Genomic DNA, 13,423 nt, shown 5'->3' with positions numbered 1-13,423 from the left:
GAACAATGCGAGGACAGTGACAGTGACAGTATATGGTGCTATATTTTCCCCCAAACAATAATAAAACATAAATGAAAAGACAAAGAATTCAGTGCAGGGCTGGTAATGTGGCTCACATGTTACAGCACATGCCTGGCATGTGTGAAATCCTGGGATCAATTCCTGATACCACTTGAACTCCCAATACCAACGGATTACTGTTGTAATCCTCATAACAACAGTAATCATAATAGCCAAAGAATTCAATATTTGGAGGATTTGCGTATCTGTTTTTAATATGTACTCTAAATCGATAGTATTGAGTCCAATGTGATACTGATGTAGATGTAGAAAATTAGAGCTCTCAGGGAACAGAGAGAAAGGACAGCAGGTAAAACACTTATTTTGCGTGTTGCTGAATCTGGTTAGATCAAAGGCACCATTTTTGGTTCCTGAGCCCCTCCAGGAGATCCCTGAACACAGAACCAGGAGTAAGCCCTGTGCACAGCTGGGTGTGGCTCAAAAATGAAAATAAAAATAGGAAAAAAGAAAGAAATAGATTCGCACATACACAATCAGTTAATATTTAATCAAGATGTCAAGGCAACGGAATGGGGAAAGGCAAATTGTTTTAACAAAGGGTTCTGGGATAACTGGATATTTATATGAAAATATAAATAAACCTCAGTCCCTTTATGTCTCTGTATACACAAAAATTAATTTGAGTTTAATCATAGAACTAATAAAAACTAGAATCATAAAGATTCTAAAATCAAACCCAGGGCAATATCTTAATGACTTCGAATAGTTAACAATTTATTCCTTATATGGGGCAGAAACTCACCAAACACTAAAATAAGTCAGACATATCAAAGAAACATAGTGCATAATGAACTGATCAATTTACAAATTTAAATTTTATGCCTTTAGAATAAGATACAAATCTAAGATAGCAAGATTTAAAACAGTTTGAAAAGTCAAATAATTGTAATGCATCACATTTCCTACCAAGTTAACTGATTTCAGCTTATGCATTGAAAAGTAAATGGAAAAAAATGAATATGGTCAGCCAAGTAGCGCTGTATCATTGTCCTTCAGTTGTTCATCAATTTGCTCAAGCAGGCACCATTGTGAGACTTGTTGTTACTGTTTTTGATATATCGAATATGCCACGGGGAGCTTGTGGGCGGGATACTCTTGGTAGCTTGCCGGGTTCTCCGAGAGGGACAGAAGAATCGAACCCGGGTCGGCCACGTGCAAGGCAAACACCCTACCCGCTGTGCTATCGCTCCAGCCCATCAATCAAGTATCACTGTCACTGTATCACTGTCATCCCGTTGTTCGTCAATTTACTTGAGCAGGCACCAATAACATCTCTATTCGTCCCAGCCCTGAGATTTTGGCAGCCTCTTCTTACTTGTTTTTCCCAATGATTTGAGGCTCTTTCAGGGTCAGGGGAATGAGGCCATTATAGTTACTGGTTTTGGCATATCATATGAGTATTCTTGGTCGCTTGCTGGGGACTCAGATATATATATATATATATATATATATATATATATATATATATATATATTTCTCTTTATGATCTGTTGCCTACTGTCTGAACTCCATCAAACATAGAACATGGTGTGGTAATTATGGACAATGGGTAGGAAGTGTCCCATGGTGTGTCTGGAAAGTGGCCTGGAGCATATTGGCGGTTGGGTAGTGGAGGCTGGCTGCCGGGGCTGGGTCCCTTGGGTGGTGAGGGCTCTCGTCTGCCCCCTCTGGGGCGCCCTGAGTGGAAACAGTCTGGCGCGAAGTACTTTAGCTTATTTAAATGGTTAATGAAAGAGTGGCACAAGTCTCTTAAAATGTGTACTCAGCCACCTGCTTAACACAAAAAATTTATAAATCATTTTTGAGGGCCTTATACTGTGGTATTAAGTGCTCCCAGAACTATACTCAGTGGTGTACAGGAAGACATGCAGTGTCAGGGATCAAATGCACTCCAGTCTTTGACTGCTCTCCTCAGCCCTTATAAATGATTTTTATGAATCCATGAAAACATCCAGTAAAGCCATGGACCAACAATGCTATGTATAGACCGTGCATACACTAGAAAGTAATGGCCTTTCTTGTGCATAGGCCAAGATTCAGCTGTGAAAGCACCATGTACATTGATATAGCTGCTCTGCAATATTGACATTTGCATTCAGCATTAGGGAGGTACAGACTAGATTTTTCATAACTTTTGTTGTCATCATTTTAAGCAGAGAGCCAGATGTACTTAATTTAGGACAAATTTAATTACATTAAATTCTAGCTAACTGTAATGCAGGACATGTACAATTACATATTTGATTAGTTTTAATTTGAAATGGTTCCATTACTATAACTAATCACAGCAGATCTAGGGCATATTACCATCCTTTGAAAAGTGCATTGCAAAACAGCCACCTCCAAAAAATTGTGCCAATTGCTTCTTTTAGGCAGTAAAGGGCTGATTCTACATTTGTCAACTTTTATATGGGGGAAAAAATCACATTATTTCTTTCTGGTAATTTTTATTCTTTATCAGCAATACACATTTAAAATAGCCTTTTATTTTTTGCTGCACCATTGGGAGAGTTGAAATGTAATGTTATCTATATGCACACAATATAAATCATATAGTATTTAAGAAATCTGCTGTAAGAGGCATAAATTGTTCATTTTAGTTTGCTTCCATTGAAGTCATGCCAGTTGTAAAATAGATGCTTTTAATGAAGAATTATGTAATGACTTTCATATTAAAATAAACAGTCAAAGGACTTTATCATGGAATTGATGATGGATGGACCTTTTTTCAGTTTTGGGGTCACCCCTGGCGATGCTCAGTGGTTACTCTTGGCTCTGTGCCCAGGAATTGCCCTGGCAGTGCTTGAGACCCTATATGGGATGCTAAGGATCAAACTCGGTCGGTTGCATGCAAGGCAAGTGCACAACCTGCTGTACACAACCTCCAGTTCCTAGATAGACCTTTTGAACTCTCATATTCAGTGTCAAAAATCTTAGCATGCATAACATTCTATAAGCACATTTTTTTCTTTTTTTTTAATAGTGAAACACCATGAGGTACAGTTATAGACTTACAGATTTTTGTGTTTGGGTTTCAGTTATACAATGATCAAGTACCCATCCCTCCACCAGCGCCCATCCTCCACCACCACGGGTCCCAGCATCACCCTTGAATAGAATCTGTTATCTTTTGGTATTATAGTTTAGCGTAACATGACTGTGATTTATAGTTGTCTTTTCCTTTTCTATAGAATTCTTTTGGGTGCAACACCCAGCTGTGCTCAGGTTTTACTCCTGACTCAAGCTCAGAGATGACTCCTAATGGACTCAGGCTTTGGGGGATCAAACCCTGCTTGTTCATATGCAAGGCAAACACCTTGCCACCTTCATTATTGCTCTGGCCCCACACATTTTTTCCCTAAAAAGTCACTTGGGGAAGAATGGGCGAGATTAGTACCAGGAATTGTGCTCCATGTCTTGGAGGCAGCTCAGATAGAGAAGGGAGCACCAAATAAAGGGTGTTGGGAGGATCCTCCCAGGATGGTAGAAGCATGCTGAAAGTAGACTATAGACCAAACATGATTGCCACTCAATGCCTCTTTTGCAAACCACAACACCCAAAAGGAGAGAGAGAACAGAGGGGAATGCCCTGCCACAGAGGCCGGGTGGAATGGGGGATGGAGGTGGGAGGGATACTGGAATCATTGGTGGTGGAGAATGGGCACTGGTGGAGGGACAGGTATTTGATCATTGTATAATTGAAACCCAAGCACAAAATTTGTAAGTCTACAACTGTACCTCATGGTGTCTCACTATTAAGTAAGTAAGTAAAGGCCCTCCTGTTGATCATCGATTTGCTCGAGTGGGCCCAGTAACGTCTCCATTGGAGACTTTGTTGTTACTGTGTCTGGCATATCGAATACATCATGGGGAGCTTGCCAGGCCCTGCCGTGCGGGCGAGATACTCTCGGTAGCTTGCCGGGCTCTCCGAGAGGGGTGGAGGAATCGAACTCGGGTCGGCCATGTTGGCTGCGGGCAAGGCAAACGCCCTACTGCTGTGCTATCGCTCCAGCGGGGCCTCTACTGACTTGTCTCACTAATAAAAATTTTTAAAAAATCACTTGGGGAAAGAGATCTCAAAAGACTGGAGGACATTCTTTGCATGAGGGAGTTCCAAGACTGTCTCCCAGCACTGTGCTTCCCCAATCACCTCCAGACGTGACCCCCGAGCACCTATCTGGGAGTGGTCTCTGAGCACTGTAGACTGTGACTTAAAAACCAAAAAAAGTCAGTTGAGCTTTAATTTCATTCTTTATTATTTTCTAGACTCTGCTCTGAGAAACACAAGGGAAGTAAATGACCTGGAGAAAAAGGAGAATAAAGAGACTTAAAGTTAAGAATTCCTTGGGTGGTGTCAATGAAAGTCTAGATCACATTTCTCCAAAGTGTTACAAATACACAGTCACAAGAGTAAGACCGATCCTATGCTGCTTATGGCATTCACAGACTCTCCTCAGGCCTGAGGTGAGCTTCATCATTCCAGATTGACTCTTTCTTGCAAGAAGTCCTCTTCATACCGTCCAGGTGGAAAAAACAGTGTTAGTGGTTTCTAAGTCAGGTTTTTCATGGCATGCTTTAGAACATTTCCAGGTAAGAAACTTGAACATTTCCAGGTAAGAAACTTGACCTGTAATGTTTTGGATAACTGACATAAAAAAAGAAAAAATACAAATCCAAAGAGTGATATGAGATAATCAGAGATTTTAACCATTTCTGTTCATTGATAGTTTATCTGTATTAATTCTATTATATGTGTGACTTAATGTACCAAAGGTTATGCTCTGAAGGACAGCTTTTGCACTTTAACTGGTATTTAGGTTTGCCAGAGCAGTCTTACGGTTCCCAAAAGAGCCAAAGCTAAATATCCTGTATTTAGGATGATTTGAAGTTTACAGATTTTTTTGGATTGAAATTTGGAAACATCTTAGAGTTGGAAGTCGAGTACTCCTATTTGCACAATAGCTGTTCTTGTAACAAAGTTCTACTCTCCATTGTCTATATTTGCTTTTGCCTTTTTAAAAAATTGTAGTCCAGTAATGGTCTTTTATGTCATGATATTTCTTCCTATGGTTCAGTTTTTGCATGTAGTGTTGAGTTCATGATTGTCATATTTTATATTATGGACTACTGAAGACTATGGTTTGAAATTGCTGCCTTTTGACTCATGGGTTATGAATTTTACTCCCAAGTTGACATATTCAATGCATGTTTTTTTTGGTAATTGTTCTTACAGTAATCCAATAGCTATAAAATACTTAAATAATGTGTCTTCTAATTAGATTTGTGTATTACATTAAAGTCGTAGTTCATGCTAGTGGTATCATTTGATGTAAAATTTTGTATGAAGATCATTTGTATTTTAGTCAAAGGTACCTGTGACTTACTATATAAATCTTGCTGGAACTTATGATGGCTGATTTATAACTTGCTCATTGAAGTGTCTTCATATTTGCTATTTCACTTAATGCTTCTGCAATAGTAACAACAACAAAGTGAAAATAAAATACAACTCTTTAGTGTGTTGATCTGTGGTTAGAAGACAGAATTAGAAGTTGAAATCTTGGAATAATGATGCCACTTTGCACAATGTGTTTTCATTTCCTGAATAAGGTAAAAGGTAAAGGCCCTCCCGTTGATCGTCGATTTGCTCGAGCGGGCCCAGTAATGTCTCCATTGGAGACTTTGTTATTACTGTGTTTGGCATATCGAATACGTCACAGGGAGCTTGCCAGGCTCTGCCGTGTGGGCGAGATACTCTCGGTAGCTTGCCGGGCTCTCTGAGAGGGGCGGAGGAAGACTAGAAATTTAAATCATTTATGATAATACTGAATTCTGTAGATCTCAACATACAGTTAGAGTCTTTTACTGTTTTACTCATTGTACAACAGATGCTATATTTGTGTATGTATTTGTATATGTACTGTACTGAATTAATTTTATTGGGCTATAAATGTGTGTTACTATAAAACATAGCAGCAATTTCCCTTTGTCTTCAAAATTTAATTACATTGTAGATGTACTTATAACATAAATGTACTTGCATTAATTTCACATTAAAGATATTCTACCTTAAACTCACTCATTTTGAAAAACATAATAAATATCACTTAAGAGTTGAAGACTCTTTTTTTCTCACTTATTAGCCATTCTCTTAAAGCACGTAAGTATTTTGATTGCCTTCAGAAACTTTTTATGATGTTTTGGAGAAAGAGATAGATAAAGAGAGAGTGACAAAGAGAGGTGAAGAGATAGAGAGATAGAAAGATCTGATAAAAATTATCAAATGTTTTGTTCATAAAGTTTCTTCATCCAAATCTGTAGGGTATCGTTAAGTGAACTCTCAGGGTTTAGACATTGATTTTATGAGGGGACATTTCCACACACCAAAAAAGAGTTACTTGCATATAATCAAGCCCTCAGAATCCTGGAAAACATCTAGAGACCTGCAGTTGTTTTCTGAAGCAGAGCTTGCTTTGGGTTTGCCAGATTTAATAAGTTCTTCCACTGCCCAAAGAAGAGCTTGTGCCTTATTAAGGAAAAGGAAGACATAAACCTATCAATTTTGTTTCACTGCCATTTTATAAAAGCAGAGGTTATTTTAGATAGATTATTGAATATCCCATCACAGGAGCAACTATTTATTTATTTTTATGTAGGAGTACTGCTATTTATTCAGCCACTGATTAGCTGATTGAATTGTGCATGAACTCCACCTTACTTTTTTTCATTTTTTATAATTTTATTTATTGAATCACTGTGAGAGCAGTTACAAAGCTTTCGGGTCTAAGTCTCTGTCGTACAATGAAACACCCGTACCTTCACCAGTGCCCATTCTCCATCACCAAAAACCCCAGTATACCCTCACCCCACACCCTCCCCCTACCTGTGGGGCAGATGATTTCCACATTACTCTCTCTCCACTTTGATCACATTCAATATTTCAACACCAGACCCACCACTATTATTTGAGATTTTACCCCAACACTAAGATCTGCTAAAAAAAGGCAACAGTAGACAATTTGTGTTCTATTGCTGGTTATGAATAACATATGATGTCGCATGGCTGCAGCAGGGCCATGTTATTTTGAGATTCCAAAATTATAACATGTAAATCTGGAGGGATTTCTGCCAAAAGTCACTGGGTTTCGAGATTTGCTCTTGAGTCTCTGGGATCATGGCCGTTGAGCAGCTTGATCAGGAGGCAACTATTTATTTTAATTTTAAATGTATTTTGAGGGCTGTTGAGGTAGTGCAGCAATTAGTCCACACACCAGCCAGGGTGCAATCATCCCTGGTACCACATGGCCACCCAACCATCACTGGATGTGCTCCTGGAGGTCCCAAAGCACGGTTGGAATGGCCTGGAGGTCTGCATTACCACAGAATCTAAGAATCACCACGTCATTTGGCCTTCATGTTGAAATACCATCCACCTTGACTAAGTATCCTAGACCCTTTGAGTACCCTTTGAGTACCACTTGGGAGTGTGTCCCCATAAAAGGTTGATAACAAGTTTGGTGAGAATGTGGACAAAGAAACTCTGGTACAATATTGGTGGAAATGTGAATTGGTGTACCCCCTATGGAAAAATGGTATGACAAGGGAGTCGAACACCTAAGAATAGCTGAGATAACTACCAGGAGGTCTGCTCCAGGGCTTGGAAGCTGGCAATACATGCTGGGGAAAAAGGCAGCTCAGATAGAGAAAGGAACATCAAGTAAAGGATGTTTGGAGGACTTGCTAGGGATGCAAGATGCGTGCTGAAAGTAGATTATAGACTGACCGCAATGGCCACTCAATACCTCTACGGCAAATTACAAGACCCTGAAGGAAAGAGTGAGCAAAAGGGAATGCCCTGCTACAGAGGCGGGGGAGGGGGATGGGGTGTGGGGGTGGGAGGGCTACTAGGATCATTGGTGGTGGAGAATGGGCACTGGTGGAGAGATGGGTACTTGATCATTGTATGACTGAAACCCAAGTACAAAAACTTGTAAGGTCAACAATTTTACCACATGGTGTTTCACTAATAAAAGAAAAGAAAATCCAATTCCATTTGACCACACAATTCCTCTCCTAGGTTTTAAGCAACCAAAGGATCTGAAAACACTAATAAATAATTAAAAAAACATATGAACCTCCATATTCAGAGCAGAGTGGTTAACCAATACACAAATCCTACAATCGTGCTCATCAATTGATGACTGGATAATGAAGCTATGGTTAAATTACTCAATAGAATACTTCTCTGCCATTAGTAAGGATAAAAATCACTGTTTTGGGGATAAAAATGGATTGAATTTGAGGTGATTTATATTTTGTGAACAATGTAAGAAATTGAAAGACAATTTATAGGTTAGATGGTTTCATTCATATGTGTAATATAAACCAAATCAAATAAACAGCAAAACACAATAAAGACAACTTTGATACTCTGAAAAGTTTAGTGGGTACTAGGGAAAGGGGAACATGGTGAAAGTAACAGGTATAAGAATTCTATCTGACAATAGGAGTGACACTAGAAATTTGGTGTTGGGTATGGTAAGCTTTATATTCACATATAAAACTGTAATAAAATATAAATTTGAATAAAATTATAGCATACGCAAGTTGTCAAATTCATAGCATACTCAAGACTCAAGTCTTAAGTTTTCCCTTTTAAGGGCCTACAAAATATTTGTTGGTCACCTCATTATCACGTGTATGAATTAGCACATTTAATTATGAGGAGATAGCTTCAGCACATTTTCACCAAATGTCCCTAACTGTGTGGTGAGATTTTGTGAAGATGTATTCCTAAAGCTAAATGACATTTCCCTTGAATTCAAATCAAGAACAAAATAAAAGAAAAAACCCATGGCAGTAATGAGCTCATTTAAGTATTTGTAACGTAGACTAATGTAACTATTATCAAAGCAAACAATATAACAAATTCAGAAAAGGGGGAGAACCAATTAAAATATAATGGAGCATAGCAAGAATCATAAATATTTGAAACATGAAAAGTAATGTGTTGAAGATTATCATAGTTATAAGTTTCCCCCAATTTAATAGTGAATGCCCTTTTATATGGTGAGCCATGAAAAAAAAACAAGAACACATACAATATTAGTAACAGAATAAACTGTAACTTTTCAAGGCTAACAAAAATGACTTACAAGGAAAATATCATAGTTTGGTGATCTGAAAAGAATCATAATTTTTAGGTATTTGAATCTAACTGGGAGGTATGTCTATACATTTGTCTATATATTTATAGCTAGTTTCAAAACACCTGAGTTAAGTGCATAACTTGCATTTTACATCTGAGTATTTGCAGCTCAAAAATTTTCCTGTATTTATAAAAATACAACGTCTTGGTAAGGAAATAAAACATTAGGTGGACACATTTATAAAACAACAGTAAATCTTGCTGTCTAAATTTAAAATAGTCTTTGGTGACCACTGTGCTAGTAACAAGTGAAAATTAAGTGAATTCAAATTAGTTGAATCCAGCTTAGTAATTCAACTCCTAAATTCCAACGGAGAGTAACATTTACACATGTGCTCAAGGTGTCATATGTGCAGAATGCTTACAGCAGCATCATTCAGAAGGAAAAAAAAACTTAGAGACCTGAAAGACTCGCTTAGAATAGATATCTAGCATAGGTATTGTCACTGAATACTAAGTGGAAACAAATGTTCTACAACAACATTCTTCAACTTTTCTACACCTGTGGATCTATCCTTGTCCTGCTTATTGGTTTACAGCCTGTTAGTAAGGGCCCAGGTGTTTTCAATCTTTCTACACAGTTGTAATGCACTGGTCTTCGGACTGATGTTGCTTGAAGACCGCTGATCTACACAGCAGTAACTGCGAAGTCCACGAGAATCCAGTTTCAGCTGAGATACAATCTGATAGAATTTATCTACAGTTTTAAGGTAATGAAAAGCAAACTGCCCCTTAAATGAACAATTTAGAGTAAAAGTATATGAATATTCAGGATAACGATGAAATCTTCATTTTTTGCTTTATTAATTTTTAGAGCATTACAAAGCCATTCATGATTGAGTTTCAGTCATACAGTGTTCCAACACCCATCCCTCCACCAGTGTACATTTGCCAGCACCAGTATCTCCAGGTTCCCATGCCTCACCCCTCACCCCTCCACACCTTGCCTGCCTCTTTGGGAGGAGCTTTTCTTCTCTCTCTCTCTCTCTGTGAACTCTTTATTATGAATAGTAATTATCTCTAAATATTAAAGAGAAACAGAGCAGAAGGAGAAAGGAAAAGAGGAGAAAGGGATGAGTGTTGGTATTTAGGAATTCACGAAATTATGTTTTATTTACTCCTTATTTACTTTTCAGTAAGTTTAAATCCTTGATAGGTATGGTATCACATGGACTCTGTGACCGGTTCTTCAGCAGGAAGTTTGCTTCAGAATTTCACTCAAACCATGCCAACTGTTTCCATGGGCATGGGTTATCTTTCCCCAGATCACTCTGGTTTTGTTAGGGTTGCCACCAGGAGTCACTGTGCTGTTCTTTGCTTTGTACACATAAACACATCTCTTGCCTAGACCGAATTCAGTTTCAACCTGAGCATAATCACCTTCAATTTTCCGAAGAGCTGTTTGCTTCTTCCAGTTCTGGACACCCTGCTTAGAGCCAACAAAAATGACTATGAGCCACAGCCTTCCAGCAAATTTATGTCGATTAGTCCAAGATTTACTTATTTTCCCCACAAATTTCAGCAAAGATGAAATTTCAAAATTATTCTTTATCACTGTATCACTGTCATCCTGTTCATCGATTGCTTCGAGCAGGCCCCAGTAACGTCTCCTTCATCCTAGCCCTGAGATTTTTTTTAGTTCTTTTTTTCTTTTTGGGTCACACCCACAGTGCACAGGAGTTACTCCTGGCTCTGAACTCAGGAGTTACCCTGCAGTGCTCAGGGGACCATATGGGATGCTGGGAGTCGAACCTGGGTCGGCCGTGTGCAAGGCAAATGCCCTACCCGCTGTGCTATCTCTCCAGCCCAGCCCTGAGATTTTAAAAAGTGCCACATTTGAGCCTCTTTCAGGGTCAGGAGAATGAGACCCATCATTGTTACTGGTTTTCGCCACGGGGATTTTGCCAGACTCTGCCGTGTGGGCAGGATACTTTTGGTAGCCTGCCAGGTTCTCCAGAGTAAGAATTAGATAATAAGATGTCCGGGAGCTGGGTTTTATAGTCTCTGGGTCTTGGCAGTTGATGGGATTACACGGCGCTGGGGGCAGTTGGTGGGTGTAACACCTACATACTGGAAGATGGGGGATCTGGGTGGAGGAGGCCCCAGTCCCAATCTGAGCAGGCTTGGAGATCTACGCCCCAGGTCCCGCATACCTGGGTTCCTGTGCCAGTTCCTTGATGCATGAGGCTCATCCGAACGTGTGGAGAGTGGTCTTAAGCATGGCTTATGGCTGGAACTGGAGGTCTTCAGCTGCTGGGGCTCTGCTCGGGGTGGGGAGGGAAACTCAACCCACCCTCCTCCACGGGGCCCCAGTGAGGACAGCCAGGCGCGGAGGCAGGAGACTCCATTATTTCTTTATACATTTTTAAAATTTTTGGGTTTTGTACTATACCTGGAAGTGTTCTGGAGTACTCCTCATTGTGCTCAGGGGCCATGAGATACCAAGGATTGGACTGGGGCTTCCTTCATGTAATGTCTGGGCTCCAACCTACGGGAGCTATATATTTGGCCCGACTATTCATTCTCATGTGTATAAAACACACCCCACTGTAAAAAAGTTCTGTTAAATTTAGAGTTGGAAAAGTGGAAAACAATGTCCTGTCCCCTGATGATTGAAAACATTGTGAAGCCACCAAATACCAATTTTCCTTTCCAAACATTGAGAGTGTGTACATGGTGGGATTGCAGGGAGGTACATAGGCCCTGGCCATGTTCGGGGGACCATGCAGTGTTGGATCTAACCAGGGTCTCTACATGCAAACATCTGCAGCTTCCTTTCAGCTGTCTCCCTGGCCCTACATACTTTATTTCCAATCTTCCAAGCTGGATGAAAATAAGCATTAAAATCTCCTCTTTACATTCTGCATCACTCTCTTACAAATTAGTATGGGAATACACACTAGAAGAAGACGATCATAAAATTTTGTCGATTCGATGTGTGAATGTGTTGTATAGGAGAAATATTTGCACTTCAGAAACGCTATGTTTTATTTTACAACATCAAATAACGGCCTGTTGCCATCTGAGAACAAAACTGAAGGTTTGATTTTTCATTATTTCTCTCAGGAACATATTGCTTCCTTAAACAACTTTGATGTTTCATTTGCAGTTTATTCAGTGCTAAGTCATACTCATAATAGATGAAATGAAGAATCATTGTTAAAATTGTGAAACATAGAAAATAAATTTGTACTGGAGAGATAGTGTAGTGGGTAAGGCACTTGCTTTGTTCAAGGACAACCTGGGTTCGATCCCAGCACCTCATCCTTGAGCACTGCCAGGATTGATCCTTGAGTTCAGAGCCCAGGAATAAAACCTGAGCACTGCTGGGTGTGGCTCCATCGCCATCCCCAAGATGACTTTGTAGACAAAATATCATATTCTTTCAATTTATGTGTTGGCAAATGTCAAACAATTCACTGTCACTGTCCTCCCGTTTTTCATCGAGTTGCTCGAGTGGGCATTTTTGTAGGGACTAGGCAGAAACTCAAACTTTACATGCTTTACATATGTGAGATGCAAGTTTGATCCCAAATAATGCGTGGTTCTTTGAGCACCACCAGATATTGACCCTTAGAATATGTATGTCAAGGGCCTCTCCCTGAGAGCCACTGAGTTTGTCCCTTATAATTTGTGTTTTTAATATGCATGATTTGTCTATATCAATTCTGTACATATCCCTACCATGGTGAACTTCAAGTTACCAACATGTAGTCACTTAAGTGAGTTTTGGGGGAAATGTAGAAAATTGGCACTTCTGAGTGGGTATAAACTAGTTCCAGAACATCACTGATTATATCTCATGAGATAAATATAGTGGTAGGCCCATAATAAATGTTCAGTAAAGTTTCTTCTTAGTGTGTGGTAAGATTTATACTCTGCTATTAGGATTATACTCTGCTATTAGGTCATGCGTTGCTAGTTATCCTATTAACACACACATTATCCTGTGGCAATTGACCACAATAAAGCCAAGTAGTTTATCACCTTTGATCTCCATTGAGCAGTGATCAGTCACAGAGTATGAGACAAATAAAGAAACAGGCAGTGTCCAAGCTTTAGGGTTGCCTGTGCAGTCATCAGTGAGTTCAAATACTGGCCATTTATTCAATACAATATGGATCCTGACCTCCA

General features: G+C 39.4%; 1 protein-coding gene across 2 annotated transcripts in view; it reads left to right on the top strand.

The window, feature by feature from the left end:
- MCF2 (MCF.2 cell line derived transforming sequence) overlaps positions 1-4,638 on the top strand; it is an 82,709-nt gene extending 78,071 nt beyond the window's left edge. The window contains exon 25 of one of the 2 annotated variants that reach the window (XM_056130183.1): positions 4,348-4,638. In XM_056130183.1, coding sequence (XP_055986158.1) covers positions 4,348-4,359 — 12 coding nt within the window. In that variant the 3' untranslated portion in view covers positions 4,360-4,638. The remainder of the gene's footprint in view (positions 1-4,347) is intronic. The other variant, XM_056130182.1, reaches the window with a different exon arrangement.
- Positions 4,639-13,423: the final 8,785 nt, after the last annotated feature.

This window comes from Sorex fumeus, unplaced genomic scaffold (genome assembly GCF_029834395.1).
Source record: "Sorex fumeus unplaced genomic scaffold, SorFum_2.1 ptg000075l, whole genome shotgun sequence".
NCBI lineage: Eukaryota > Metazoa > Chordata > Mammalia > Eulipotyphla > Soricidae > Sorex > Sorex fumeus.
This window is presented reverse-complemented; position numbering and strand designations above follow the sequence as displayed.